At 44.3% G+C, this 14,699-nt stretch overlaps 1 protein-coding gene across 18 annotated transcripts in view; it reads left to right on the top strand.

The window, feature by feature from the left end:
• The window catches only part of Ablim1 (actin binding LIM protein 1), a 277,478-nt gene that overhangs the window by 231,127 nt on the left and 31,652 nt on the right, over positions 1-14,699 (top strand). For 10 of the 18 annotated variants that reach the window (XM_047553301.1, XM_047553300.1, XM_047553302.1 and 7 more), the window contains exons 9-11: positions 1,465-1,548; positions 11,593-11,670; positions 12,420-12,575. In XM_047553301.1, coding sequence (XP_047409257.1) covers positions 1,465-1,548; positions 11,593-11,670; positions 12,420-12,575 — 318 coding nt within the window. The remainder of the gene's footprint in view (positions 1-1,464; positions 1,549-11,592; positions 11,671-12,419; positions 12,576-14,699) is intronic. The other 8 variants (XM_047553303.1, XM_047553308.1, XM_047553309.1 and 5 more) reach the window with 1 other exon arrangement.

Here is a 14,699-nt window from a genome sequence, read left to right as displayed (position 1 = left end):
CTGTGACCCTGAACAAAAGTAGTAACTCTTAGAATTCACAATTAATATGAGCAGACTTTAAGTGAGGTTAAAAGAAATATTTGCTCAGAATAATTGAATAGAGATTAGAATGAGGGCTGGGGAGATAGCTCAGTTGGTGCAGTGCTTGTCTTGCAAGCACAGGGCCCTGGGCTCAATCCCCAGCACCGCAAAAAAAAAAAAAAAAAAAAAAAAGAGATAAGAATGAGCAGGAGTGGGACTTGCCCACCAGTGCAAGGATGTTCTGCTGTTTCCTGACACACAACTTCAACTTGAGCACACGTGATTTCTCTCAAACGTCGTCACCAGACTGGCTAGACTGGGACTTTGGAGGAACCATGTATGCTTGGCAAAAGCATTATCTTCATAAAGTAGGAGAACATTAAAGGCAGTATTTACTGTCACTTTTGCCCCAAGAATGTAAAATTCACAACATAGCTGGGGCTGCTGTCCAGAAACCACCCAAGGAGCCAGGGCCTTGGCCCCTCTCTACAGGGTTGCTTTTAGTTTTTTGAATAGTCATTTTTACTTCATCCCTGATGAAGTCTTTGCAGGGAGGGGGAACAAACTGAGGAGTGCTCGTGAGACCAGACTGAATGGAATGTGCCTCTTTTTCCTGTAAGCGTAGTGTGAGTTTGGGACTCATGTTCCTAAAATGATTAAAAAAAAAAAAAAAAATCAAGACTTGCATCTTGATGGAACTCTCTAGAGAAGCATATGAAAACAACTAGTGAAATATTTCATTCTGGCCAAAAGGAGCTCTTGTTTGTTCCCTCAGTGAGCTTTCCAGAGAATTCCAGTGCTCTCGTCCTGAACCCGGCATCCACTACTTGGGAGGCCGGGTCAGTACTCTGGCTTCCCACAACTTGGAAAGCCCAGTAGTGAGGAGGAGGGTGCCCCAGGGAAGTCGTCCTGGGGTGCCCAGAGTCGGGGCCCAGGGGTGTTGGTGGGGCTTAGAGGGGAGTAGGTCTGAAGAGGGGCTGAAGTCTTGCACTCTCTTGAGGGCGTGTCTACACATCACAAATCTCGAGCCAAGGTTCCTAGGCCTTTCGCCATGTGTCACATCAGAGCAGTCTCCATGGCAAAATGAAAATGTTTTAAGGCTCTTTCAGCCATCCTCCCCAGTAATCCACATTCTTGCCATTGAAGACCTCATGGGGTGTTTGTAAGAATGGAATCTAAGAAGGCCTCTCAGCTGGCTTCATGTACCATAAGCATGTCAAGCCAAAATAAATGGAGCAGGAGCTGGATGTAGATAAGTATATCACAAGTTCAGGACCAGTTAGTATGCTTTTAACATGGACCCAAAGCTGACCCCCAAAGGGCACATACATATCAACTGAAGTGATGTCACTTGCTGTTTCCCATCAGCTTTTTTATTTTCTAGTGATTCGAAATGAGGGGATCTTGTTGTTCATTCTCCCCTTTTCTCATGTTTCATGGCAGCCACCCATCATCCACCGCTCTGCCTCTGATTTCTTTTATCCCAAAAGTCTGGTTCGCCGCACAGGACGGGCTCCGTCTCTGCAGGTTGGCGCTGTGTCCGGGCCGAGCTGGGAGCCACTGCCCTGGGCCTAGGCTTCTGTCGCTTCCCCCTGGCTGCCTTCCTCACATAACGTGTCCCCTCCTGCAGAACGTGATGCTTCCCTCACCCGAGTGCGCCTCACGCTGTGACCTGGGCTGTTCTCCTCTCTGATTGGTGCTTTCCTTCGGAGCAGTGGCTAAAGCATTGTCTCCATTAAAGCTTCCGTTTGGTCCTGTGCACCCATGTTTGTTCACGGAGCAAATATTGGTCGCGCACCCCAGGGCAGTGCCAGCCTGGATGCTATACATCTAGCCTCGTAGGGGAGAAAAGACAAATAATGATAAAATGGGACAGAAACATGGCATGGGTCCCAGATCTCAAAGGTCTCGTTCTCTGGGATGTCAGATGAGGGCAAGTTCTCCGGGGACACCTCCTGAGAGATCCAGTCTTTAAGTTGAATTCTGGAGGCTGGAGAAGATTTGAACAGGTAGAGATGAGGAGAAAGGAACAGGCCCACTGAGAACCCAGAAGCTTCGAACAGGAGGAAGACGTGCCAGGAGGCAGTGGTTTGGCTCAAGAATGGATTAGTGAAAGGGAGGGTGGGCGCCCTTCTGTGGAGACTGGGCTATCTACCTACGTTCTCATTTACTCTCCTAATAATTCCTATGAGGTTGCTAATCTCACTCCCATTTTACAGATGAGGAGACTGAGACTGAGGCCTGTCGTAGTTAAATAATTTCTCCAAGTTTCCCCACTGATAGGTAGAAAAGCTAGGATTGGATCTCAGGTTTCTGTGAGCCCATAAGTCATTGTCTTTTCACCCTTCTCCAAGGGACCAGTGAGAGGGAGATGCCAGGTAACCGAGAGCCATAGTGCTGGCAAGGGCCCTGTTGGGGGGCCACTGCTGAGCATGAGGAAGCACAGTGTGGCCTGCCTTGTCCACTCCTGGAGCAGTAAGGGACTCAGCGTCATCTGCCAGAGCAGCAAGGCGTGAGACCGTGTTCGGTGCCCGGACTCACTCTGGGGTCCCTGAGAAGTCAGGCCTGTGACGTTCCAAGTGACTTTCTACTTTTCCTTGCTGGCCCAGACGAGACCCTTTCACAGCCCTGGTGACAGTTTAGGACTCAGCCCAGGGCTCCTGTTGGGACTTTGTCCTGTGCCCTGACACTAAGACCGAACGGCACTGAGGAACAGTTTGGGTTTCTACCTGTTTTTATGGAAATGTCATGTTCTTAGGGAAGCATAGAATTTTATAGTGGAAGGAGACCTTGTAGAGCTGAGGAAGCCGGATGGGGCAGCATGCCCAGGGCTGCGCAGGTGCCCACAGGCCCCCACTGCTGAGACTGCAGGCTCCGGTTCCGACTCCGGCTTCGGGGGCCTCACAGTGCCCATGGTGCCGGTCACTTTCCGACTTGAATCTCCACTCTGTTTTAAGTCTCGGCCTGATGGCCAAGTTCCGCATACAGCAAAACGAGAGTCTTCTGAGCCCGGGGAGCAGCTTATGCTGCACCCCACTGCCATGAATTCTGCTCCACTTAATGCCTCTACTTGGCAGGAAGTGGCGTTGTCAATAGTTTTTTCCCCTATATTATATTCTTAATTCAATTAGCGTCATATTTTCTTGACCTAAGACTATGGCCAAGTGGTACATTTTCACGACTTGAAGAAAACTACCATGAAGTGTGAAATTTTTTTTTTTTTTTGGTTTGTTCTAGACGCTTATGTTTAAGAGAGAACATGAATATCTGTTTTTAATAACTTCTCTCTTCCTGTCCTGCTGTTCAAAAGGAACATCTGATTCCCATTAAGCAGGCGTAAATATCAATGAAGTCAACTTCAGCCCATCACAGAATGTTGTAAACAGCTTGGGACCTGGCAGGGAGAACCTGCTCTGGTCAAGCTTCCCTTCCCCTCTGCCAGGACCTTTAAGAAGCCTGAACACTCCACGCGACATTTTTCTCAAGTCACAGCTGTTTTGATCTTTCAAGTGCTTTGACCTACGCAGCAGCTCATTTTCACCCTTAGTTATTAGATGAGCTTATTCCATCCTTGTAGAGACAGGCAGCCCTCTGTACCCCAGAAATAAGTCCTGGTTTTGTCCCAGAGGGACGTTAAATTTATAAGAAGAAAAGTGGTTTGATTATTTATATTCAGAAATCATTCCTTCCTCTCCTCTGAATTACAGGTAAAAGGAAAAGATGAAAGAACACATTCTCGTTCCACGTCTTTGAAAAATTTCATGTGACTAGCAATGACTTTTGTCTATAGGTAAAACTCAGTTCTGAGCATTTCCAATTCATTGTAGGCAAAGCCCAGGGTACTCCCAGGACCAAGCTGTAATAACCCAGAGCGGGTCACTTGCTTTTGTTCTAAAAAGGAGTTTCTTTGCTGTACTTGGAAGGCTAAAAGCATGAATTGATTGACTTACAAAATGGGCATGAGGTTTTTTTTTTTCCTGTGAAACTAACATTCACCTCTGGCAACGTATGCTTTTGAAAATCTAGAACCAAAACAAATACCTTGTGTATGTTTTTTTAAAAATCATGATATGATTTTTATGATTAGAGACTTTATATACATCTAGGACAAAAAAATAATATTATGGGCTCTCACTGTCCCTGCAATGTCACCACAGCACAAACTACTTTCTTCCCAGGGTCCACATGCATGGGGTTTTATCCCCTCTGGGGGTCATTGCGACACAGACAGTCAGACGCAGAGGTGTTAAGATGTGTGCTGGGAAGACACCCAGGCCTCCCGGCCACGGTAAAGGCTGATGACATTTGTGCAGCTATATCCGAGCCCCTTCCACTTCCTCTCCAGACACTCCAAAGGAGTTAGTTTCACCCTTACTTACATTTGGTGTAGGTAGATGTTAGAAGTGTCCTTTCTTTGGCAGCTGTTGGCACTATCTGTCTGAACACCAACCAAAGCCCAGGGCAGGTACTGTCAGCATCAGCAGTACTGGGATAAGGTGCCAGTCACCTTATATCCGTAGTCATTCCCTAGGCATTCCAAGATAGTTCTGATCTGGCCGCCATTGCCTGTAGTCTGTGTGGCCTTCTTAGACTTCTTAGAGCTTGGCTGTGGACAGGTGTGTTTGGTGGTCATTGCCTCTCTGCTCCTGCTAGACTGGGAGGGCGCAGGGGTAGCAGAGAGCCTCCCAGCACTGTCCCAAGGGCCGGCGGGCATCATGGCCCAACCTGGAAGGTGCATGGAAAATGTCACTTCTCCGCATCCTCAACAGGCAGACTCTGGTGAGTGTTTTGGATGGGCGGCGGCGCGGGAGCGGCTGAGCTGGGCGAAAGCATCAGTGGCTCTCCTCCATTCATCTTCTCCCCGTGACAGTGAGGGTCGCAGTGGTGGTGCCTCCCAAACGGTCAGCTGATGAGCAAAGGCAGAGCTTGGGCTGGGGTGGGGGTGTGGATCAACTCAGGCAGGGAGAGGGCTTTTAAAGGATTTCCTGAAGAAAGCAAAAAGGTGTGCTTTTCCAAGCATCCGGCTACTTGCTGTTGATTAACTGCCCCCCGCCCCACACACCTTCTGTTCCCCTCTCCCTTTAAAATGAACTGCTGGTCTCCCAGTGAGGTCTTTCTTTGTTTTTTTTTTTCTTAATTTTTAAATTTTGCTTTTTGGAAAAATTAAAAATCTCAAGAACAATGAATATGGGAAGGTGTGTTGGGGAAATAAATCGAGAGCAAACAGACCTCATCTTCCTGAGCTTGGTGGGACAGCTCTGTGCACCTAGAAGGTTCTTAGGGAATGCTTCTTCCTTCCTGTTGCCAAGATAGGGATTAAACTGTTTGCCTAATCCATTGGCAAAATACTTGGAGAGATCACAGCCTTGTCCCATCCCCTCTCTAACTCCCTCGTCCTCTCTGTCCTACCCCCAGCCCACCTTTTGTGGGTGTTGATATTGTTGCCAAAGATGGAGTCAAAGAAATAACTGAGCTTTTCCAACTGTACTTTCAAGTTTTGTTTTTTTTTTTCCTACAAGAAAAAAGTGCTTAAAGGAAAGTTAGCAAATTCTATTTGCTTTTTCTTTTTAAATGAACTTGTCAATAATTTCATTTATCTTAATAGTTAACGAGGGAACCAGTCAGCTATAATAACCTGTTCAAATGGAGATTGAACTTCCAGGGACTTATATATTTTTTAATTTATTTTTTATAAGCATATTATAGCTATACATAATACTGGGGTTCATTTTGACATACACATACATGGAATAAACTTATTCCATTTCGGTCCCTATTACCTCCTCCTTCCCCCCTTTCTCCCCAGCCTCCCCCCTATCCATCTATTGTTTTTATAAATCTGTACCTGATAGGAATACGTAAAGTAGAATTCACTGTGGTACACTCATGCATACGCATGGTGGAATTTGGTTAAACTCATTCCACTGTCCCTCTCCTTTCTCACTCTCCTCTCTTTCCCCTCACTCGCTCTTCTCCAGTCCTCTGATTTTCCTTCTGTAAGGAATCCCACAGAAACCACCCGGACATGGGGAATCACATAAGGGAGTTTATTAAGCAAACAGAGTGCCTCCCTGCAGGGTAAGAGAGAAAATGAGAGGAAAAGAGGAAAGAGAAAGGGCGCACAAGAAAGTGTGAAAGCCAGGAGGATAGAGAGAGTGAGGAGGAGAGAGAGAAGGATGAGGAAAGATGGCAGGGTGGCTACAGTAAAGCAATTGAATTCCGCTGGGCTAACAGGGGACCAATATCGGAGAAGGACACTTGCAAGCTGACTGATGAACCAATAGCTAGCTAGGATGTTCACAGACTGACAAGTGGTTGGGAGGCAGGGAAAATGGCTGCAATGGAAAGGGCGGGGGAGCAGCTTTATACATTACACCCTCCACTTTCATGGCACCCCCCGACTGTCCCCCTCTTTTGTTCTAGCGTCCACATTTGAGAGAAAACATTTGACCCTTGAGTTTCTGAGTCTGGCTTATTTCACTTAGTGTGAACTAAACAGATGTTTCTCAAAAGAAGAAATACAAATGGCCAACAAATATATGGGAAAAAAAAGCTCAACTTCCCTAGCAATTGGGGAAATGCAAATCAAAACTACATTGAAATTTCGCCTCACTCTAGTTAGAATGGCAATCATCAAGAATGCAGATATTAATAAATGCTGGTGAGGATGTGGGAGGAAAGGTACACTCGGACACTGCTGGTGGGACTGGAGATTAGTACAACCACTCTGGAAAGCAGAATAGAAAGACTAGGAATGGAACTTGCATATGACACAGCTGTCCCACTCCTTGGTATTTATCCAAAATAACTAAAATCAGCACATCAATGTTTATAGCAGCACAACTCACAATAGCCAAATTATGGAACCAACCCAGGTGCCCTTCAACAGATGAATGGATAAAGAAAATGTGAGATATATACACAATGGAGTTTTACTCAGTTGTAAAGAAAAATGAAATTATGGCATTTGCCAGTAAATGGATGGAACTGGAGAACATCAAGCTAAATGAAATAAGCCAGACTCCATTTGCTTTTAGTAACTTAATCAGAGCTGTGAAACCTTGCTGTTTCCTTTTCTCCATAGAAGTGAACATACCTTTGGGGATGCTGCTTGAAGTCCTCTTCATATTTATTATATGTTTGTAATATAGATTGTATCATTTTGTTCATCATAACTCTTGTCAAGAGTTCCAGAAACAAAGGCTGCTGACCCATTGAGTTAATGATTTCAGTTCATAATTACCCGGTCACTGGGGCTACTCTGAGTTTCTGAATGGGTTGGAATGTGATATAAAATTTTATTGCAGCTTGAAGAGGTGATGCTGGAGTTAGATAAATTAAGAAATAGCCAGTGGGATTTGGGAGAAAGACAGGGTATCAGGATCCTGCGCCTCAGGGTTGAGATGAGTTTCAGTATGTGGATTTGTCTGCTAGGTTGGAGGAGAGGTCTCTGCCTCTTGAAGATTTATTAGTCATAACAGCAAATCATGTGTCCATTAGGGGAAAAGAAAGCATAGCTGGAAGAATAAAAGGGACTCTTCATAATAAATAAGATGTTAATTTAAAGTTCAGCATGTTCAGAATTTTAGGTATTTCCAGTTGAATTCAAAATTCTAAATGTTTAAGATTAAAACTGCAAAGATAATTGTTCAGTTTTTAAAAGTAATTTTTATCATCTCCTTAAAGGCAAGACCTTTAACCTCCACCAGTGAGCAAATGCACTCTGAGAGCCATTAGGGACAGTGGCAGGAAGCAGGGGAGCCACCCTTGAGCACGGTTCAGGAGGCAGCAGATGCAGAAGCGTCCTGGCAGATAAGACAGGCCTGTGCAAGGTCACTGCCAGCCAGCATGGGAAGGGCATTAGTTACTGAAGTGAGACGTAAGCAGGAAGTCAGTCTGCAAGAGGGTGCAGAAGCACTTCACAGGGTTCCCAAGAAGAGGAAGCTACCGTCAGTTCCTGCTGCCATTGGCTGATGAATTACGAACACATCTGTGTTCGAGGGGAAGGAGCCCTAACATGGTAGCACGGGGAACTATAGGTAGCCTTGTCAATGTGGCTCACATTTGAGAATACTATTCTATACTGAGGAAGTAAATACAGGCAGTGCCCTTTGGTATTTGAGACTCACTGGTAAGAAATCAGATCTAAGGCTGACCTCTTGCCTCGTGCCTGGCTGGGAGCTTTAAAGGTATTATCTCATTTAACACCACGAAGCAGCTGTAGCTGGTACTCTCTCCCCTGTTTTGTAAATGAAAAAGTTGAAACTCAAGAAAAGTAAAAGAAAAAAAAAAAAAAGAGAGAGAAAGAAAAAAGAAAATTGTACATAATGTTGCACAGTTAGTAGAACCCGGATTTGAGCTGAATTATTTGACTCCAGAGCCAGACTTTAACTCCACCATATTACACTATGCAGAGTTGTGTTTTATCCCGTTATTTCAATATAGACAGGAAGACAAAGAAGGGCCATTGTAAGGAATAGGAAATAAGAATGTAACTTGACTCATGAACAGGAGGTCTAAGGAAGTAAATTTTAGAGAAAAGTTTGATGGGTCAGAATGGAGCAAAAGTAAACAATGGTGAATGGTAGTTTAAATGCGTGAGTCATTTCTGGAACCCTGACACATCTTCAGTGTTTCCCAAATAACACTAAATAGTCTAAAGATAAAGTGACCAAGAGTCATTCTAAGAGCCTCCGTAGGTTTGGTGACCAGTTGGCTTGACTTTAAAAACTGTCTGACTGTAGAGGTCTAAATTATTTCAGAATCAGAGAAGTCAGGGGAAGGTCTATGCAAATTGGACGTAATTCAGATCTGAAAGCATTTAAAGAAGCAAATGAGACTTCAGGAAAATACAAATTGTTCAATACCCCTTAAAACCTTTAGCCCAACAATATTCATAGTCCAAATAGGATAAATGCCTTGGAGAAAACCTGCATAACTCATAGGATCTGCTAATCCAGTTGAGGAGGAAGGAAGGGAGAAACGGAGCTTGTAGAGGCTGGTTCATCCTGGAGACCTATCTTTCCCTGGCGTTCTTTGTCCTGGAAGAGAACATAGGGCCCCGCCCTACACATGCTCAGTAGGGTCTTCCACGCTGTTCCTGTCAGTGTGGGCAGGACAAGAGTGCACCAAGCACTCTAGAACTGTCCCCAGGTGTGTTGTCACAGGAAATGCAGTATGTCCCTAGCCCACTGCTGGTCAAAACAGGAATGAGTAATGTACAAGAGACCACCCAGCTCAGCATGTGACTTGACTGTTCACTTAATGTCCAGGTGCTTGTTAGGAGCACAGGCTCTGCTCACAGCGACCCCAGTAAGTGAAGAACTGTCACCCCTGCAGCACACCCCCACGTCGCCCTGCAGCCTGGGCGCTCAGGCGTGAGTTCACAGAGCTCAGGGCAATGAGCGCGTTCTCAGTGCGCATTCATTCTTCCCAGCTACTGAGCTCAACGTGTTCCTATATCACTCTCACTCTCTTTGTTCCATGTGTGTGTTGGAAAATACATGAGCACACTCACCTTATGCTATAGACAAAAATCAAGTGCAGGAGCTACCTGGGTTCAACTCCTAACTCATCCCTTTCCTACCTCTGCAGCTTGGACCACTCAGACCTCTTTCTCATCTGTAAAGTGGGGTGAAAACCTATGTCACTGAGCAGATTCGATGTAGCTAAGCTGGCATGTGCTCAGCACAGGCCTGCCTGTAGGAATTGGGCAGTAAACACTGGCCGCTATTGATATTCCTGTGTTGCTGCTTAAGCAAGAGTTTTTATTTTGATACCAAGTTTAGCAAATATTAAATCCTGGCTACTTGAAACTGAAGGACTACCTGTATTTAATTATCCCACAGAGATGGTTATGGCTTCAACTTTTGTTAAAAGGATTTTTTCTTTCGAAGTAGGGTTGTGTTTGGGTAATGCCACTTCTACAGTTTGGTTGAGAAATGGATCTAGAAACTGGACATTCTTTGGATCCTTCCTTTTTCAACATACTCTGATGTGGAATTTTCTCCTGTTGAGATTCACCTGTGATTGGAAAATTGCAGCTTCAATCACAGTTGGAAGAGAGTGCTTGGACATGGCAGGTCTTGGAAGTGCTGAGCCTAGTGACTTTCTCCCCCTACTGTCCATTCAGGTATCGCAGAGATAGCAGAGTGACTGGGCCCAGTGCAACCACTCCTGCCTTGAGTGGCCAGCTGTGTCTGCACTCCTTGTTTTAGGTGTGGATTGGAGATGCTGCCCCTGTGCTGTTAGGAGTTCTTGGGCTCAGTTATGCTCATATTCAAGGTGTCACCTACCAGTAGGAACCGTGCTGAAGGGAAATGTCCTAGTCTATTACAGAATTCTAGTCATCCTCTCCAGGAAATAGCTGCACAGACATGAGTGAATCTCTTGAGACCAGGCCCTTGGTTTTCTGTGGAGAACTTTCTAGAATATGCCAAGCAGAGATGGGAGGTCAGCTACCCTAGTTCATTCATCTCCCTCCTGTCCCGCCTACATAACCAACACTCTCAGGGTTCTCAAGTACATATGATGAGGTCCGGTTTCTTCCACCTTCTCCAAGGCAACCACTAGCTCAGGGTGTTCTGTGTGGTTAGGCTCAAATCATGGAAGTCTTGAGTTGGTGTCTGCAGACTGAGTATGTTTACAAGTAAATTCTAGCTCATTCTCTCCACAAATGCTTATGCCTTCTGTGTTCCTGTGCAAAGTACTGAGTGTGCAGTGGTCACAGCTTTGGGAGGGTGGAGAGCATGACCAAAGTCAAGGGGAGGTAGGCCAGATGCAGCAAGACCCATAAATGTATGATTTTGATTTTTTATTTGCAAAGGAAAAAGTAAGAATGGCACTATGAGAGGTCAGAGTCAGGGGAACTCTGGATTGGAGACCAGACTCTGAATACAGGTGGTATTTCAGACTTTAGGCCTAAAGGAGGAAAAGGGGTCAACCAAGTCCAATTGGGGGTAAGAGCTTTACAGGCTGAGGGAGCAGCCAGGATAAGAACCCCGAGGCAAGGACATGCTCCTGGTTCGGTGAATGATGACAGGTGATGAACGACAAGGCAGGGGTGTGATCTCAGGGCCCTGGGAGTTGCGGTTTTATTCTGAGTTGACGCTGAAGCCAGAAGCAGGATATTGCTAATTCGAATTGTGTTCTTCTTTTAAAAAAGAATCTCACTTTTGAAAGATTCACTGGGCAACAAGTGCATTTGAGGAAATCAAGGGCAAGAGCTGGAAGCCCACAGCCGGGGGCATGTAGTAGTCCAGAGGAGCAGAGGTGGTGACAGGGCTGGGATTTGTGGCCATGGAGATGGGGAGCAGTGTGCTCCAAGATAGAGCCAGAGGTTTCTGTAAGGAGCAAGAGGAGGAAGGGACTGAGAAAGGCCCCCAGTGCACTTTGAATGCCAGGTCGCATAACGAGTCTTCATGCACCTTTCCTCTGAGGTTGTATTTTCCCTTATCTGCAAAGACACCAAACCTTCCCTCCTTTAACTAGTTGTAGTAAAGCTTAGTGCCCCGGCCTTCTTGATTCTGAAACCATGGTCTGAAATCTAACATGTCACCGTTTATTTTACAGCCGACCAGGACCTCTTCAGAAAGTATTTATTCTAGACCAGGTTCCAGCATCCCTGGCTCACCAGGTCACACTATCTATGTAAGTATCTGCTTCCAGAAGGGACATTTGTGGGACAGGTAAGTCTGAGCATTGAAAGAGCAGAATGGACAATCCAGTTTGTTTCTGTTATGAGATCCAGTTTTCATTTTGGTATATCAGTCTTCTCGGTCACGTGTCCCTTCAGGTGATTCAATTTATATGTGGTCATCAAATCAAAAGATGATCTGCAAGATGCAGTCATATGATGCAGGACTTATAAATATACTTTCAGCACTGGGGATCAAACCCAGGATCTTGCACACTGCAAGGAGCGTCACCCCCCAGCCCCGGACTTACAAAATTGTCATACCTAACTTGCATACAGATATGTAGGGATTAATTATGTATTTTATAATGCTGTTGCTGAGTAGTCTTAAATTCTGACACAAAGATATTTAAATATTTAGTTTATTAAATAGGCAGTTCTTGGTTTTAGCCATCTGGGAACTGATTTTCTTGACCATCTGTTTGAGATTTTTTTTCCTTTTCTGTATAAATTTAGAAAAATATCCTTAAGGTTTACACATTTTTATATTTAACAAATTCTGCACATACTTTTTCCTAAGCTTTGGATGATTTAAGGGAAAAAAACCTGAATAATAGATGGTATAAATGGGTAATTTACTGAAACCTGACTGATTTGCAAGGTGTTTTGGTTCGTTTTATAGATCTTCGCATTTTAAACAAGACAATAATTTCTCAAGAAATGAGACTGCAGAGTAACATTTCTCTCTGTTTAACTTTACTAGGCAAAAGTAGACAATGAAATCCTGGATTACAAGGATTTAGCAGCCATTCCCAAGGTCAAGGCAATTTATGACATTGAACGTCCTGATCTCATTACCTATGAGCCTTTCTACACCTCGGGCTATGAGGACAAGCAGGAGAGACAGAGCCTTGGAGAGGTAACAAATTCCTAATGGTGGCAGGGTGTACAGCACTTCACTCTCTTTGTAGTCACACGTACAACAATGGATGTTTGGAATGAAAACAAATCAGTCTTTTCAATTGTCTTCTGTTTGCGGATTTCTATACCAGGTGCTTTGAGGTATTAAAAAACCTGTCACATAATCTCTGTCCTGAGGGAGGTGGGAGAGATGGGAGAACCAGTGAACTGCACATAAACAGCAGAGCCAGAGGCTAGGATGGAAGCTGTAGAGTTGTCAGGGAAGATTAGGGGAAGGAGGGTCTTCTGGGAGTCTGATCTTCAATGAGTTGGAAGTATATTCATGGGGACATGATGAGAGAGAGCATACCTCCGAAATTTTGGTAGCTCCTGTTTTTAACATCCTAACATAATGTTGAATATGCAAAAAAAAAAAAAAAAAAAAGAGATTGGGGTAATGGCAGAGCACAGGAGGATGAGCCAGGATCTGGAATCGAATTACAGGGTCTCATCCCAGAGATCACCACACACTGGTTGTCTGACTTTGCTATGCGATAACCATACCCATTCAATTTCCCTCATCTGGAAAATAGACTGCCTCACAGGGAGTTAGAAAGGTTCAAATAAACTAATCAATGCAAAGCAGTTAACAGAGGGACAGACTTGTAAATGTTCAGCAAATGACTGTTGCTACTGTTATTACCTGTCTTCCTGGGCTTATTAGTGCTTGGCCAATGGATCCATCCACTGCTGGACCACAGCTTCTGCATCCCTTGGGCTCCTCCCTCTGGTCTTTTTCTCCTGGCCTCTTCAACCCATTCTATTTTTTCCCATTTATTTATGTATTTATTGGTGCTGGGGGCTAACCCCAGGGCCTTGAGTGTGCTAAACACATGCTCTACGTCTGAGCTACCGCCCCAGCACCGCTTCCCACTTCAGTTTTTTAAATCAGAATCATCTGTAGAATACTTGAGTCCATTGAGAGAGATGTCACCCAAGTAGTTGCCTCAAATCAGTCATGTAGCCAAAGCTAAACCAGATAGTGGACAATCACGCTGTGTTTTCAGGCTTAAATGAGATGACGAAAAAAAGCATAAAAATAAAGTGAATCTGTTTAATTTGTTGTCAGTTATATACAGATAATATCTATTTTTTATAAGTATATTTATATTCAAATAATATTCCTTTTATTTGTTTATTTTCTGATTGGGGTTTTATTCCAGATCATAACTCTTCATGGAAATGGTCCGTTAAACCAGACGTGACATCCATTTTCAAGTAATGCCACCTAGTGGTTAATTTGCTGTATTGCATCTTTGGCAGCTCTCAAATGCAGTTTGATTGACCTGGGCTGTTGAGTTGCCATTGAATCACAGTGTTGCAAGGTGACCTAGGTGATCGAGGGCATGAGGAAGTTCCTGAAAAAATCACATAGAGGCTGGTCTTAGAGTAAGTGGGTGAGAGTTTACTAATGTTCAGGTCATACAACCAAGGAGGAACTGAGTTTTTTATGGTGGTTTCTAAGTGGACCCATTTTGGGCAGTAAAACAGGCACTCAAGGGTTAAGGTTTTGAAGTGAAATTTTCAACACTTAAAATAAGATTCTGACTGGACACAGTAATGCACATTTATAACCCCAGCTATTCAGGAGGCTGAGACAGGAGAATTGCAAGTTTGAGGCCAACCTGAGCAGCTTGATAAGACTTTATCACAACAAAAAAAATAGGCTGAGGGGTGCAGCCCACTGGTAGAGTACCCCTGGGTTTAATATTTAATCCTCAGTGGCCCCAGAGGGAAATAGAAAAAAAAAAACCCACATAAACAAAAAGAAACGCTGACTCTGGTATTTACTAACCACGTACTTATAAACCATATGACTGAGAAAATTTTATACTTCAGTCTCCTTCCCTGTAAACTCAAGGTAGAAAACAATAATTGCTATTTATCTCTAAAGTCTTTATCAAAGGATTAAGTGAGGTATTTAGATTAGAATAGTAATTCACAAATAAGTGTGCAACAAAAGTTCTGGCTACTCTTATAATCAGCACCATTGCCATCAAAAGCTGGAATGGTCACCTATGGGTTTCTCTATGCACAGAGATGTCTGCTGGAACAGAAATCAGATGTATTGACCTGCTCCCCA

Source organism: Sciurus carolinensis, chromosome 5 (assembly GCF_902686445.1).
Source record: "Sciurus carolinensis chromosome 5, mSciCar1.2, whole genome shotgun sequence".
Classification (NCBI taxonomy): Eukaryota; Metazoa; Chordata; class Mammalia; order Rodentia; family Sciuridae; genus Sciurus; species Sciurus carolinensis.
This window is presented reverse-complemented; position numbering and strand designations above follow the sequence as displayed.